The sequence below is a fragment of the Camelus ferus genome, chromosome 6 (assembly GCF_009834535.1).
Source record: "Camelus ferus isolate YT-003-E chromosome 6, BCGSAC_Cfer_1.0, whole genome shotgun sequence".
NCBI classification, from domain to species: domain Eukaryota; kingdom Metazoa; phylum Chordata; class Mammalia; order Artiodactyla; family Camelidae; genus Camelus; species Camelus ferus.
In genome coordinates, this window is record NC_045701.1 from 75,116,737 (window position 1) to 75,132,727 (window position 15,991).

The 15,991-nt window shown below is 35.0% G+C and overlaps 1 protein-coding gene across 7 annotated transcripts in view; it reads right to left on the reverse strand.

Moving 5' to 3' along the window:
- Nucleotides 1–15,991, reverse strand: part of CEP128 (centrosomal protein 128) — a 357,186-nt gene that overhangs the window by 321,664 nt on the left and 19,531 nt on the right. For all 7 annotated transcript variants that reach the window (XM_032482452.1, XM_032482451.1, XM_032482457.1 and 4 more), the window contains 3 exons: nt 5,654–5,780; nt 3,982–4,100; nt 1,132–1,223 (listed from right to left, as the gene is read on the reverse strand). In XM_032482452.1, coding sequence (XP_032338343.1) covers nt 1,132–1,223; nt 3,982–4,100; nt 5,654–5,780 — 338 coding nt within the window. The remainder of the gene's footprint in view (nt 1–1,131; nt 1,224–3,981; nt 4,101–5,653; nt 5,781–15,991) is intronic.

Consider the following 15,991-nt stretch of genomic DNA (forward strand, 5'->3'; position numbering starts at 1 on the left):
TTGATTTTATCAACCTGTCAGAAATAAATATCTAATATTAAATTAACTAACCCTTACCAGTTTAAAAGGTTAATAATATAGCTTAGTAATACAGTAATATCAGCTACATGTGAAAATGATCTTGAACGACAGTGTACTGTAAGTGATGCAGGGTAGACACTCTGGGGCCTTACTGTCTACATTTGAATTCTGACTCCACCACATCACCCGTTTGATGTTCAGCAAACTGAGCTACTTCATCACTCTGTGCCCCTGCTTCCACATCCCCCAAAAATGGGGAAAATAATAAACACCACCTTGTTAGAATTGTTGCGAGAATTAAACCTAAATCCACTTGACATAAAATAAGTGCTCAAGAATATTAACTAGTGGTGGTATTAATAATGATAATAGTAAGATCTTTAATTTTTATTATTAAATTTCCTGCTTTCCTAATACAGAAGCAGAGAAGTTATGCAGAATACAGTTGATATTCATAGATTTAACATTTATAGCTTTGACTCTTTTTGCTATAGCAACACAAAACTGGTGAGTGGAATGATTTCATTAGCTGGAGTGGGAGTTAGCAAGTAAACTTGGTAAACGAATTTCAGTTCATTCAATAAGGACCTTTGTTGGTCCTTATTCACTGCTCAAAAAGGGGCAAATTTTTTTTTCTTGTAAAAATATGGCCTCCAAATGAAAGTCACCTGTCACTGCTGATGATGAAAATGAAGACAGTGAAAAAATTTTAAGTAAAGTGGTAATTCTGGGTAGTCTCCAAGTAGTGACAAAATTGCAAAGACTGGGCAGATATAAACAACTGGCTTTTGAAGATTTCAACTGAAAGCTGAAATATCAGATTCTACAATGGCTCATGTCCACTGACAAATTCCACATTATGCTTTTTTATGCTCCATTGTCAGTCACTTGGTCTCTGTCTTTCTTTCCAAAGTATTTGCAAATCTACCTCTTTGCTAAGGTTTCACAATGTCTCTCTCCATAATGTCAGCATTCCATTGTAATGAATTAAAATATTTTTAAAAATATGAAATTAATCTGTCTAACATTCATTCATGATATATTCTAAATCCAAAGGGTTTATTCTTCTAATAATTCATGCCTCCAACAAAAACCATATTCAGCTTTTACCGGCTTCTTCTGGCAAGTTCCCGGTTGAAATCATCTCCAAGGCGAACTTGTTCACTGCTGAGGTCTCGGAGGGATTGATGAAAAGCATGAAACTAATAAAGGCAAAACACAGTTATCCGTTTAGGGTTTTGTTGAATTCTTCCATGAAGATTCACTGAGAGTTAAGAATAAGAACTTGTTCTTTGCAAATAATGCCCAAATATTATGTTACCAAGACATAATAAAATTAATAAATGTCTATTCTAAAAGAAATAAAATATTTTTTCCCAAATAAAAGTTTTTAAAACTATATATAATGTTAATTATTAGCATCCTCTATAGTGCAGTATTTTATTCTTTACAGATACCCTAGGGGTCAGCAAACTTTTTCTGTAAAGGGTACAACAGCAAATATTTCAGGCTTTCAGGCTATAAGGTCTCTGTGACAATTACTCAACTCTGCCATAATAGCACAAAAGTAGCCATAAACAAATGAGTGTGGCTGTGTTACAGTAGAACTTCATTCAACTAGACCAGTGTGCCGACCCATGCTGCTGAGAAACCCTTGCCCACGTGCACAAGGAACCATGAACAAGAATGTCTGGAGCAGCACTGTTCATGATGAGAACACTGAAAACAAGCCAAAAGTTCATTACAAATAGAATGGAGATAAATTGTGATATGTTCCTCCCCTGTAGAATCATACAGCAGTGAAAATGAAATGATCAAATCTACCCACACTTCAAAAACAAAACATCAAATGAAAAAGGCGAGTTACAAAAGAAGACATACAGCATTACTCCCTTTATATAAAGTTTAAAAGCAGGCAATACTAAACAAGATATAAGTAGCAAAAATGATTTTTTTAAAAAAAATCAAGAGAATGATTAACACAGAAATCACAACAATTATAGCCCTTGGAGAAAGGAGAAGCATAAAAAAGGTTTGGGGTGTATAATAATCCTCTATTTCTTGGTCTAGGTGGTGGTTACATGGATTTTCATTCATATTCTTGTACTTTTAATTATAAATGTGTATGCTAAACATGTATGTGTGTGTAGGCTATAATTTATAATTTTTAAAAACTTAAAGTTTTGCAGAAACAACAAAATTGATTCATTTCAAAAAATGCACATTGAGCAACTAATCAGTGCCGCCAACTGTGCTGGGAAACAAGTGGCTCACAATTTAACATGGGAGACAGCCCTGGAAACAAAACCACAAATGCTACACTGGAGCATTAAGAAAGTGCACAGTCATGTGGAGCTAGAGGTCATCTTAAGAAAACAGACAAAACAGGGAAGAAAAATTAAAAAGAAAGGAGCGGAGGTAATATGGCAGATGAACAACAGATTATTCACTTAGGTTTTTGCCATCATGATTTTCCAGTTTTGCAAACCAGAATCCTAGGACTCATCTTTGACACCTCCTTTTCACTAATTCCCACCCTCCCCAAATGTTCATGTGATCATCAAGACCTTTCATTTTTATCCACCAAAATACCTTTTATATCTGCCACCTTCTCTCCAACTCCATTTATCCTAATCCAAGTGACCAACAGCTCACAGCAACATCCCTCTAACTGGTTTGCCCACACTGACTCCATTTTCTACACTAGAGCCAGAGTGATCTTTTCAAAATAATTGTCACTCTCTTACAAGGCTGTGCATTGTCTCAAGGCTTCATACTTCTTTAGCCACATGGCCTTCTTTAAATTACTCATGGATATCTTCCTTCCTTCCAAGTACTACTTCTACCTCAAATGACTTACTCAACTTTCAGATCTCAGCTCAATCAGCCTTTCTTTGGGGAGCCTTCCCTGACTGGGGCAGGTCCCTAAACTATACACTCCCATAGCCCAATGCTTCTTTCTGTCATAGCACTCATCTCAGCTCATAATTACAAGTATATACTAAGGTACTTTTTGATTGGTATCTAGCTCCCCCTCTAAATTGTAAGCTGCATGAAAAGACAAGGTTTTTGCTCATCACTGTTTCCAAGCACAAACACTGTCCCAGGACAGAGGCACTAAATAAATAAAATGAAAGAGTAACTGAGTAATGTTAGGATATTGTTCTCTGCTCTAGGTTTAACCACATAATCCACACTAGCAAGCTGCACCTACCAAAAAAAGAAAAATAAAAAATAGTCAGAAGTTTCTATAAGGTGTCTTCCAATGCACTTTGTTCTGTCCTCTCTTTATCTTATGCTATTACAAGAAAAAGCTACAGATGAGGATCCCAACAAACTCTGAGCCCTCAATCTTAAAACTAATAAAAGGCATCAAAGTCGGCAACATCTCATAGCCCTTATCTAATTAATTTAGTTACCCAAAGCTACAACAACAAAAAATTTTCAGCTCTTGCAGAGTAGTTTAAAGAAACAGAAAAAGAAATATTTCCACAGAACTAATACCTTCAAAATTTTTAGTGACTATGTAGAAAAAGTCTAGAATTCTTGCTTAATAGACAGTGGCTCCATCAACGATTCAACAATCAGAAAAACACTAGTGGAAAAATCAATAGGTTAACCACACAAAGACTAACTTGTTCATACTAAACCAAACTTGGCAAAATAGAAAGTAGCTGACTTAGGGCTTAGAGAAGAGTGAGCCAGCTGAACAAGGAAATAAAACATGTCCAACTAAACTCACTTTTAAATGTTCTACAAAATATAATCCTCCATAACAAAGTTCAAAATAAATGTATGATGACGATTAATACATTGAAAATAAAATAGTTTACTTGGTTTAAAAAAAAATCACTACAGTTACTGATGATCAAACTTGGTTAAAACATAGCCATAAAATTCAAGTGTCAGTCATTTAAATAGAATTCAAGGAATACAGACCGCAGAATGGGTACAGAGTACCTGGCCCACGTCATCAGTCTCCTGAACGAATCGGACACCAGCTCTGGACCTATTTCGTTTAATACCCTGTTGATCCCCGTAGTCCTTGAGAGGTGAGGTAGGTGGAAAATGGTGGCTCTCTTTACAAAAGAAAGAAAAGGGAGAGGATTAAAAACACTAAATGAGAAGAAACTAAAATTTTACTCAGTAAATACATGGCGACATGAATATATATACATGCCCTTAACCCAGACTATTTCCCACAGACAACCATAAACAAGTACCCTGCTGTGGCTATAAGATTCCACAAAATTGGCACTTATCTTGCTCTTAAAGTAGATAACGTGAACAACAGAAATAACCTGTAAATGGAACACATCAGAAGTTCTAACTGGCTGTACTTTTCAAAGAAGAAATATAATATTTTCTCTTACATAAAAATAATAAATTGCTAAATAAAAATAACTTTGATGATTCCCTGAGATCTAATAAAACAGAATTTTTCAAATAACATATTAATTCATCTAAAATATAAATGGTGTTTAAAAATCAGTAAAAACTAAACTACATAAAGAATAACTGTCCAATTTTTAATCATCATTATCATGATCAACAGCAATATTAACAATGCAAGCTACTAATGTTCACTAACTAAATCACCTCTTCACTGCAGACTTCTCTAAGTCTTTTCTATTCAAACATAACCCTCAGTACTGTAGGAAAGTAGATTAATTCTAGGCAAAGTATTATCACCTTCTATGTAGCCACTGAAATCTAGCTGCACACCAGGGATAAAATTCCCCTGCTCTTAGTAAGTGTCACAGGATGCTTCATAATGAGACATCTGAAAAACTATGGAGCTAGGACAAGACTTCTAACACAGAAAGTACACCACATGGTAAATCCTACTTGTGTGTTTGTTTTGATTAGAGGCAGACAATTAAATCCAGGTTTTGCCAGGAAAAGCTCTACATTGTCTACAGAGTATGGGAAGAACAAAAGTAATAAACTCAGAAGATCAAAGTCCCATTCAACATATTTCAAAATACTCACTGTAAAATCCTAACTGCATCTTCTAACACCTTGTTTGTATGACTTTATGTATAGGCTGTATTTATCCAAAGATTATGTTCCTGACCAGGGTTCTTGGACTCCTTAATCAATAGCAATTGATAAGAGGCCAGACAAGAAATTCAGGCTAGGTTTTATCAGGACTCGTGCTGCAGCGGGAGGGAGTGAGAACAACTAACAGGTGCCCTTGCTAGCTTCCTGAGCTTGGGGGGAAGAGGGGGCAAGCTGGGCTCTTAAATTGGGTGAGAGTAGGGGTGGGTCCAGAAGTTGGGTCAGAAGGGTGGCTTAGGTGGTCTGCCCACCCCCTTGGTGGTGCTATATGTGGAGATCACGCACAGTACCCTGCTTTTGCTCCAGACACCCCAGAAGTAGCAGTTGGGTTTTTGGTCTTTTTTAATCTTGTTGTTCACAATTTGCCCTAACTGTACATGCACCCAGTTATTTTTAGTCTCCTACAATTTCTTTGTATTTTGTCCCAGGTCCCAGGTCCCACCTCCAGGTCTTAGCCCATGCAAGCACTGCAGCAAAGGGCCCCAGGTCAATTACATGCATTCAGTAGGTACTTCAGGAATATTTTTAAGGGGGGAAAAAAGGGGGTTTTCAGAACATCTGAAGAGTTTACCTGTCATGGTGCCACCATCGAGGTCACTTGTACTCAGACTTGTAACAGAAACACTTCTCCCTCCTGAGTTTCTCAACAAACGTTGACTCCGCAGTTGGCCTATTGATTGTTCCAAGCTTTCTTTTAACTAAATTAAAGAATATAATGATGGGAGGGTTATTCTCTTTAAACAACTTCCAAATGAAAATAGCCTGGAGGTTTTTAAAGTTATTTCTGAACTATCTGAGTTCCCAAAGAGAATTTGTATCAGGGAAATTTTGAACTAAGTTACGTTAGGAAACATAAAAATAGTCAACATAAGTATTTTAAGAACCAATTCTAACACCTGGTTTTAAACAGCCTCTGTCACTACCTACTCCACCTTCCTATTATCAGAATATGGAAGAGATGTGTACTATCTAAGCGCTTACAAAACCAGACTGACGTGCCACCCATGCTGAGAAATGTAACAAGGCCAACACATCTGAAAAAAGAGAAAGCCTTTCTCCCTTCTAAACATTCCTTCAGAAACCCCATGTCTGCAACAAACAGGAAAGTGAACAGCTGTCACAGTGACTGCTGCTATGAGAAAAATGTGCACTGCCTAACTCTATCAGAACATCTCTTTCATTCATTCAAAGATTTCAAATCCAAGAAAACCATGTGGTCAGATGTCAGACTGATAGCACAAACTAGGGATTACAGTTATCCATATGCTCTCTTCAGATTGTTAGGGAGTTAGCCAGCAGGGGATATAAGACATCTTTTTAGACCTAAAGAACTACATTAAATAAAAACACACTAACTGCTGGGAATACTATCCAGAGCTGTACAGAGCTATAGACCTGAAAAGAGGGTTCAACTGAAACCCAAAGGAACAAAGAGGAAAATCCACACACCCTGAATTGCTGAGAAACTTCAGTCTAGATGTTTTAGCCAAATAACATATGGATCCAGAAAACAAATCACCTGTAACTCTTTAAAGAGAAAGTCACACACACAAAAAAAAAGAATGAAGTTGATTTCCTTGAAGAGCTGTGTAGGAAGAAAGTAGCCTCGGCTGAAGGGAGAACACAGCTGAAACAGAGTATGAGTCACAAATGAGTAAATTCTTCATTTTGGTTGTTTGGATTTAGGTCTGCTGGAGAACCAAGTTCATGAAAACAGTCTGGATTAAAAGAAATACAGTTAGAATTTCAGGAATCTCTCTCTATTGCTGCTCTCATTTCTGGGGGGAACAAAAAAAAAGCTAACACTTCCATACCTTCTCTCCTTGCTTGTCTAAACTGAGATATGTGCAACCCCATCCCGCCTGAGTGTTCTCCAGCTGTAGGACCGAGACTATCAGTCCTGGAAACATACAGATGAGGCCTGGGAGAACTAAGGTCAACCTGGAGAGTAATTTATCCACAAGTAAAATAGAACTATTTGTAACATATACGAAGACAAGAGGTCTTACACAGTGAACATAAAATAGCCTATGAGTTATCTATGACAAAGGCTCAGAATAAGATTAAACAGTGTAAAAATTAAAAAGCTCAAATCTAAACTGTAACATGAAAAAAAGACTAGAAATGTAAAATGACTTTAGATCACACAAGTCAGTGACAGAACCAGCTCTACTAACTTTTCCTGTGTTTATCTTTATTACTCACATCTTTCAAGCTAAGCCTGATGTCAGTTCCACTTTTTCCTCATAGTTTTTATTTGTTTGTTTTTTATTAACTTAAGTATAGTTGACTATCCCTTTGGAAGCAAAGTCAGCTGTCATCTCTAATTATTGTTTCCTATTATTGTAGCCCTTTATAGCTCTGGCTATGTTTAAGATTTTCTCTTTGACTGTCAGTGGTTTTACTATGCTATGACTATGGGCAGTTTTATTTGTAGTTATTCCATTTTGATCCATACAGAGTATAGAATCTGTAGCTTGGTGTCCTTCATGTGTCGTAAATTTTCAGCCACATTCTCTTCATTCTTTCTGCCCCATTCTTTCCTCCCACTCCTTCTGGAAATCCATTTGCATTTAAGTTGTATCTTTTTACCAAATCTCATTTGTCATCTATGCTCTTTTCTGTGTTGTTCATCCTCTCATTCCTCCATTCTTCTTTTTGGAATTACTATGCTGGCCTATCTCTTAATTTATTAATTCTCTCTTCTATTGTATACAAGCTGTATACAAGCTAATTAATCCATCTGTTGATGTTTTTTCTAATTTATTTATGTTTGCTTATTGTGGTTATATTTGTTTCTGTAATTTTCATTTGATTCTTTTTTAAAGTTTCCAATTCTTTGTCAAAATCCTCAATCTTGTCCTTTAATTTCTTGAACAAGTTAATTGTATTTCTTTATGTTTCTGTTGTCTGTTTTTTCCCTTGATTTTCAGTCACTTCTTAAGCCTGAGTACTTTTATCATTGATAGACTTTGTATATGAAAAATTGTAGAGATTATTTAAAGCTCTGTAGGATGATACCTTCCTTCAGAAGGGATTTGGTTTTGCTTCTATCAGGAAGTCAGGCTAGAGTCATGAGGAAACCCTAAGCACCTTAATTCAATTAGAACTGAGATGATTCATAGCTGGGCTTCTGTCCCCATTAGGGTTGGTCAATTTTCAGCTTATCACTGCTCTCATTTTCAGTTCACCATTTTTCCTAGACTATCACTCTTAGAGATCTCAATCAAAAGCTAGAGGGTTCTTGAACCCCAATTTTGGCCTCCCTAGCCTCTTTGAGTCTATCAATAGCTCTAACTCTATCCTGTCTGCTTCTAAGCCATCTCTTTTGAAATCAGCTTCTGCCTTGATGGAGTAAGAGTCCCAAATGCAGGACTAATCCTTCCGGACTTCAATTTTTGCCAGATCTTGACTACAAAATTCCTCACTGCCTTGGTGGTTCTCTGATGAGTTCATAATATTACTTTTTACATTTTTTTTCGCCTTTCCAGTCATTCTGAATGGGAGAGTTAATCCAAAATAATCTTATCTACCAATGTCAGAAGGAGAACTTGCCAGCATTCTTTTTATGTGGGCTTATTTGCTAACAAATCCTGAGCTGTAACTAAAAGCTGATTAATAGGATGAATTTTCACACACACACACTAACACACACACATATCCCTGCTAACAACAAAAAACTCACCACAGAATATATGGAAAAATATTGCAGAACAAGAGAAATTATTCATTATCCCCAAAATCTAGCAGGAATAACAGATGTTGGAAAACTAAACACTTCAGAAATAAAAGAAGAGGTTAGACAACCTCTAGTTGGCAACTTCTATTTGGCAATCTCATTTTTAAAAATCTAAAAAGATATACCATAAACCATCAAATAGATGAACAGGCTAATATATAAAGACCAAAATATAAAAATGAACTATAAAAGGTAAGTAAGTGAAATAAAGTTTTTAATCATTCCTACAAATACCAGGGCAAAAACAGGTCTTTCACCTAAGATACAAAGCTAAATATGCAACAGAATTAAAACCTACACTTAAAAGTAGCAGTTACTGCACAAAATCTAATCATGATATACAAAACCAATTTGATAACTTCTAATATACAAAAACAAAGCGATACAGAGATATAAGATTGTAAAAATTGTTCAAAACTCTAGGATTTTAACTTCTAATTAGGTACAAAAGCAAGCCAAATTTGAAATTACATAAAAACAACACTAATAAAACCCAACTGAACATTAGTTTACTATGATGGATGATGCTGTTTTGCTGAAACCAAATCAGTGCTTCACACAGATGGTGGTACTGACTCCATGGTGCAGATTCTAAGAGTTAGCATGAATACCTCACCAAGTGTTTAATCCTTTTCCCCACTTTCCCCTCCATGAAATACTGCAAAACCAGCATCAGAGAACATGCTATGACATATTTTCACCTCAATTTGATATAAATGTACTAGTTACATATCAGGTTTATTCTTTCACCTCTATTCATTTAATATTAGACTAAAACAATTGAAGCATTACTGCAATGTACCAGTATGAATAAAAGTAAAACTTGGGCACTGAAATTGAATGGCAGTACTTGTTTACAAGGTGGTTTATCCAAATTAAGACATGCTTTTAAACTTAGAAGTCAAGTTGAGAACTCTCTCTCTAGCCAAAGATAAAATAATTTGAGAATCAATAAAAATATTAATTACAATGGATTAAAGCACTTCAAATACATATAAATTTGTGAGTTAATGATACTCAAGGAGAAAAAAACATCACTGGTCACCAGCAGACAATGCTAGGGAAACAACTCATTATTCTGGAAACCAGTAAATATGTAAAAAAAATTTTAAAGCTATATAAGCTTTTAGATTAACATTAAAATATCAAATTTTAAAATTCTCATAGAGATCTCTGAAAGCCCTGTGATGTCTCTATCTGAAACATTCTGAATTGAGACAAAGTATAAGACAAGCTTAATGAATTAAAAAAAATATATATGTAAAACTCAAAAGGACTAACTACATTTCAAACCAAATGAAAGGAGATCATTCAGGCAGCAACGGGTTCGCCAAGTAAGAGATGTGATCATTAAAGACATCATGATTCAGAAGGACCAGAGGGGAGTCTGGCATTGCTTTACTCAGCTATACCACTTTTGCTTCTGTTCCTGTCAACTAATTTCATAACTAACATTCTGAGGATGAAGTAAGATCATGTATATAAAATAATTAGAACAAGGCTTAGGGAAAATTAGTTTGTTCAGTAAATGGTAGTTTGTATTATAAAGATTACAGATAATGAATGTAAGAGCAAAAAATTAATGAAGAAATGGGATGTTTTAATCTAGACAAGCTCTTTAGAAGAATTTGTCATTCCCTAAAAATGACTTCAAAGAATTCCTCTGGCTGTATATCTAGAAAATCTTAAAGAGCAGCAGTGTCAATATTCCCCCAATCAGCTATTTATTTATAACCCCACCTGTAACTCCTCCATAATAGAATTCAGATTTCACTTCCAGTATTATTACATTTATTTGCTGCACTTCCACTTTTTTGACCAATTCCTTTTTTATTATTATCATTATTTATTTTTGTAAAGTAGCATGCAGGTTTATCATTAGAATACAAGGAAGTATCACAACCATACTCTTCACTGTTTGTGACCAATCAGCAACAGATTTCAAAAGCAGTGCTCTGTTATTTACATAGTTGTGTGGACTGAAGAGCTAGCACCCAAGTTTGTCCTTTTCGCAGTTACTCATCATTAATACACTGTGTTAATTGAAATTTGAATTATGTTGTTTGGGGACTAGTGTTATTTGACCAAAAGGAAGTAATGAAATTCATGCACACACTAACCATGCACCAAGGACTGTCTTCTCTGTTCAGAGTCCTCAAATAGCAGCTCCATGCATTCAGTGGAGGTTTTATATCTGTACTCAGCGGGAGAGTACGCTAATCTCTATCTCACCTGGGACCAGAACTCTGGTTTGTTGGTTTAAGTAAAAAAAATATTGACTTTCCAAAATTCATTAATAGCAAGCTTCTTGATCAATCTCTGGGAAGGTAAGGTTTCTAAGCAGCAGTAAACAACTAAGAAACTAAGCACTAACTCCACACACAGAATCAAGAATGCCTAAGAAATAAATCATATTCAATAAAATTTGGCTTCAATAAGACAAGATGAGAAAAGGCAAAGAACCATGTGTATAAACTTCTTTGGTCAATTTATAGTATCAGCAACTGTTTTACTAATACCAGTGTATCTCACATACACATTCTCAACAAAACTAATTCCATCCTTGATTGAGCTCATTGTCAGAGAGGAAAAAAAAAAAAAGCATGCTAAAAATAGTCACAAGGAAATTCTTAAAAGATATCTACCATTACTTCCACAAAGAGACCAGAATAAAAATAAAGTAGGAACAGTGATTACTCAAATATAATAGCTACCAAATATTCAAATAATTAGCTTACATGCAAATGAAAAACAAAATTTAAAAAAAAAAAAAAAAACACCCAAACAACAACCCTGGTAAAAATTCTAAATGCTGCAATTTAAGGCAGCCTTAAATTTTGGAAACCATTTATAAAAGATCCCATTTAGTTTTTTCAGATACTTTCTTACTCCAAATTGTCCTTTCTTTTCAAACTAAGAAAATAAATCCCCTAATATAACATAGATAACAAAAAATACATGCAAATTAGGTCATGAATAGGTAACTGCCATCAATCACTTAGCTGCATGGTTGAGCAGAAACTGGAAACATCTGAATATTTCGTCTAACATTTAGTTTTGTTTTCACCTGACAGTAAAGAGTTGGTATTTAGCAATCATGATGCACACAGCACTGGTGACTATGGAGACAGTTGGTGTTTAGATTTATCTATAAATTTAGATATATCTATAAAGTTGACGTTTTTAAAAAATTGAAGTACTTCGATTTACAAATGTTAGAGATCAGCTTGGCAAAAGCCAGGACAAAAGTAGAAGCAGAAAAAAGGTCATTTTAAAAATCTTGTCCAGGATAATAATGTTACCCATAGGCATAAGCACTTTCTGCTTGATTTTCCTTCACTGCCTATTTCTCCACAGAATGCCAAGGTTGATTTGGCAAAAGACTACAAAATAGATTGGTTGTAGAGTTAATTCTATCAGCTCTATTTTGCCTCCTTACAGTCTATTTATCTCCTATTAAAACTAGAACAAAGAGAAGGAAGAAGGAGAAGGAAGAGGAGGTGGGAGAGGTGGAGGAGGAGGAGGGGAGTTTTATAAAATCAGAGAGCAAATTTATGGTTTGTACACTTTTCTGGTCTCACCATCTGTTGCTGAAATGTATTTTTTAAATGACTGCTGCTATTTTATTTTCTATTTACCAAAAAGATCATTAGATCTGACTGCTATGCCTAACCGCTTTCCAGATGCTGATTTATGGAAATATAAGTCCATAGTAACATTCTTGAAATTCATAAACCCCCTTTCAAGTGATACATCATATTTATCTATGTAACTACTTTATTTTTAAATGAAATCTCATGTATTCAGAGCTCATATATCACACATATTCTAACCACATTTTTAAAAGAATTTTTTAAATATCCCATATAATATTTTGAATGTTAATAAATGAGTGTGCATGGAAAATGGAAGGTGCTCTTAATAGTACATTACTATATCTTAGGTTAGCAGACAATATAGTCATGAACATAAGAGAGGGGGAAAAGTAATATTATGTATGCAGTCTAATTTAGCATTAACTCTGAAGTTGAAATAATTGGATACACCTACCACTGTGAATGTTACGACACATTATGTTGTTTATAGTCACAATAATACACAAGAGACTGAAGTTAGGCCCGAAGAATTCAAGGAAAGCAAAGTAACAATACTGAGTGCCTATAATGTACAAAGCACTAATATTAAGAACACAGCAAATACTTGAAGACATGGATTATTGGATGAATTAAAGAAATAACAAGAACATACATGCTTAGCAAGTGTCTAAAATAGTGTAACCACTTTAATAAATGTTAGTTATAATGAGGTATATATGATTCTGTTCATTTTTCAGATTAAACGCAAGTTCAGAAAGGTTTAGTAACTTGCCCAAAGTTATTGAGATGGTTTCTAGTGGAAAAAATCAGGATTCAATTTTAAGTCTGACTCCAAAGTCTACATTTTTCCACCAGTCTCAAAGCAAAATTTTGTAAAAAATTATTCTCCTGTCCAGTAGTTTCATGAGAGATTTGGCAATACAATTTTAAACATAAGACTCTAAGAACCTAATTCCTAAGATCTGAAATATATTTACAAAAAGAAGGTCCTAACAGAATCTGTTTCATTACAATTTCTTACCTATAGACTCTTACTACTTAATGTTAAAGTTAAGTAGTAACTTAATAACTTTAAGTTGTTAACAGTAGAGTTACTTAACATTAAAGTTAAGTAGTAACAAAAGACTGAACAGTTCTCACCTTTAAGACAATTAGTAGAACTCAGCTAGAGAGAAAGGCATGGATGTTACAAGCAGCCTGTGCCCGACTCTAAATCATTATTAACACTATCCTTCTGGGGTGTCACTAAATACATTTGACAACTGAAACCCACTGAATAGAAAAAAAAACCCTGGACTTTCTGTTATTTAACATTCAAATTCTTCCAAAGTTCATGTGCCAGATGGTAACATCCTATTATTCCCAAAGGGAAATTTTAATCAGAATACTTAATTAGAAGAAAATTGCCTATAAATGCAAACCTCTAAGCTCTAATTTGATATTACTATATATTAACCAATCTTTACCTTAAACATGTACTTAATGAACCTGCTGATTTGAACCAAGAGAACTGTATTTTTCTTATATCCCCAATATTAACTACTTTAGCCTCATCAGCTGCATTCCAAATTTCCACTGCAGAAGGTATTAGCTTTTTATGTTGAATATTCTTTCTTGAGGGCATGCCATTTTTATAGCATTAACATAAAAACAGATCTCTCCTCTCATGAATAAGAACACACAGTTCCAGAAATATTTTAAACACTAAGCTAATCAATTGCACTATTTAACACAGGATTATAATATGTTCCAAATCTCCACAGAAAGCTTTCAAATAAAACCTTCCCCACAGGTCCTCTTTGACCCAAATGTTCTCAGACCTCCCAACAAATTTACAGCTTGAGAAACAACCGGACATTGTACCAGCTGTAATATTAATGACTTGCCTGAGAGTGGCCTTCTGGTTTTTAATCAATTAACATAATCTCCAAAATCTAGTTTATCAATGTGAATTATTAACCCTTCAAACTCTGAATCCAAAATCCCAACTTTCAGAAATATAAATCCACAGCATCATGAAAATGCAGGCAACCATGGCTCACTGAGGTAAGTGAATCCTGATGCTGGGTTCTGGGATAACATCCTAGCCTTGGCTCCATCACTGACCAACTGTGAGGCCCTGGGCAGGTTAGCGACCCTTCTGTGCCCCCAGTGTTTTTATCTTATAAATAAAGATAATAATAGTATCTAGCTAACAGAACTGTTGAAAGAATTAAATGACTTCATACAAAAAAATAGTGCCTGTGAACTAAACTTATGCAGAAATTCCCAAAGAGACTATGAAAAGGTAGGTGCTGCTCCTCTTTGAAACACCACACACCCCACTGCTGATCCTCTAACGCTGCTCGACTCCTCGTAGAGAAAGGCCTTCACATGTAATAAGCAAAAAGTTAAATTTAGGGTTGGAGGTTATAAAGATTCAAGAAAATAATGAAATTATGTGCATCCAAGGAAAAAGTAGTCAAAAAAGTGACTCATGACTCTTGATTTGAATACAACAGGAATAATTCTCACCATTCTCTTGCTGAAGGAGATCATCTAAGGAGGAACACAGTGCATCAAATATTTATATAGCCCCTCACTCACTGGCAAGTTATCTTCACAAAATTAAACCCCAATAAAATAACTGTTTAAGTTCATGTACAGTTGACCCTTGAACAACACCAGTTTGAACTGCACTAGTCAACTTATATGCAGATTGTTTTCAATAGTAAACACCACAGCATACATGATTCAAGGTTGGCTGAATCCACAAATACAAAACCAGATACGGAGGAACTACAGATAGGGAGAAATCTCAGACACAGAAGGCCGACTATAAGTTATACAAAAATTTTCAACTACACATAAGGCCGGCACCCTAAACCCTGTGTTGTTCAAAGGTCAACTGTGTAACACTTACATCCATTTCCTGAGGTTTAACAATAGTATCATTTATAAAGTCTAAGCTAATAATAAAAGCTCTTGTCTTCCCTAGAACAAAACAGCTGATCTCATTTCCTAGGAAATCTTTTATATTTTAAAAGAGAAACAGTAATTTCAATGAGAAAATGGATATTTCACATGGTGAAATTTTTTAACAGTTGAACATTGGTTAAAGTGGATTAACCCTGTCATAGGATGTTTAAAAAAAAAAAAACCAGATTTCACAGCAAGAGAACTTGCATGAGTTGGAGCACAATCTCAAAAAGAAAGAAAATAAAAAAAATTACTCTCCAGGGTCCCTCCCTAAACAGAACACACAATGATTTAAAAAAAAAAAAAAAAGAGCATAATATTACCATGTACTTAAAGGACTTAAAGAATATAAATAGAAAGACTCAGATAAACCATGATAGTTGGCACATTACATACCTTCCCTTTGGGGCATGCTCATTTTACTGCTGCATTTCATAACAATAAATACTTTAATGCTAAGAAAGGAATTTGCATTGAGGAGCCCAACAGAATCACCTGTTTTGAGAAATACTGTTTCTGAGCTGCACATCTTCTCACAGATTATGGCATGTGCTCCTCCAGGTAGCTTACAGGTGGTAGGGTGAAAATCATTGCTCTATTGAGGGAGTATAACATA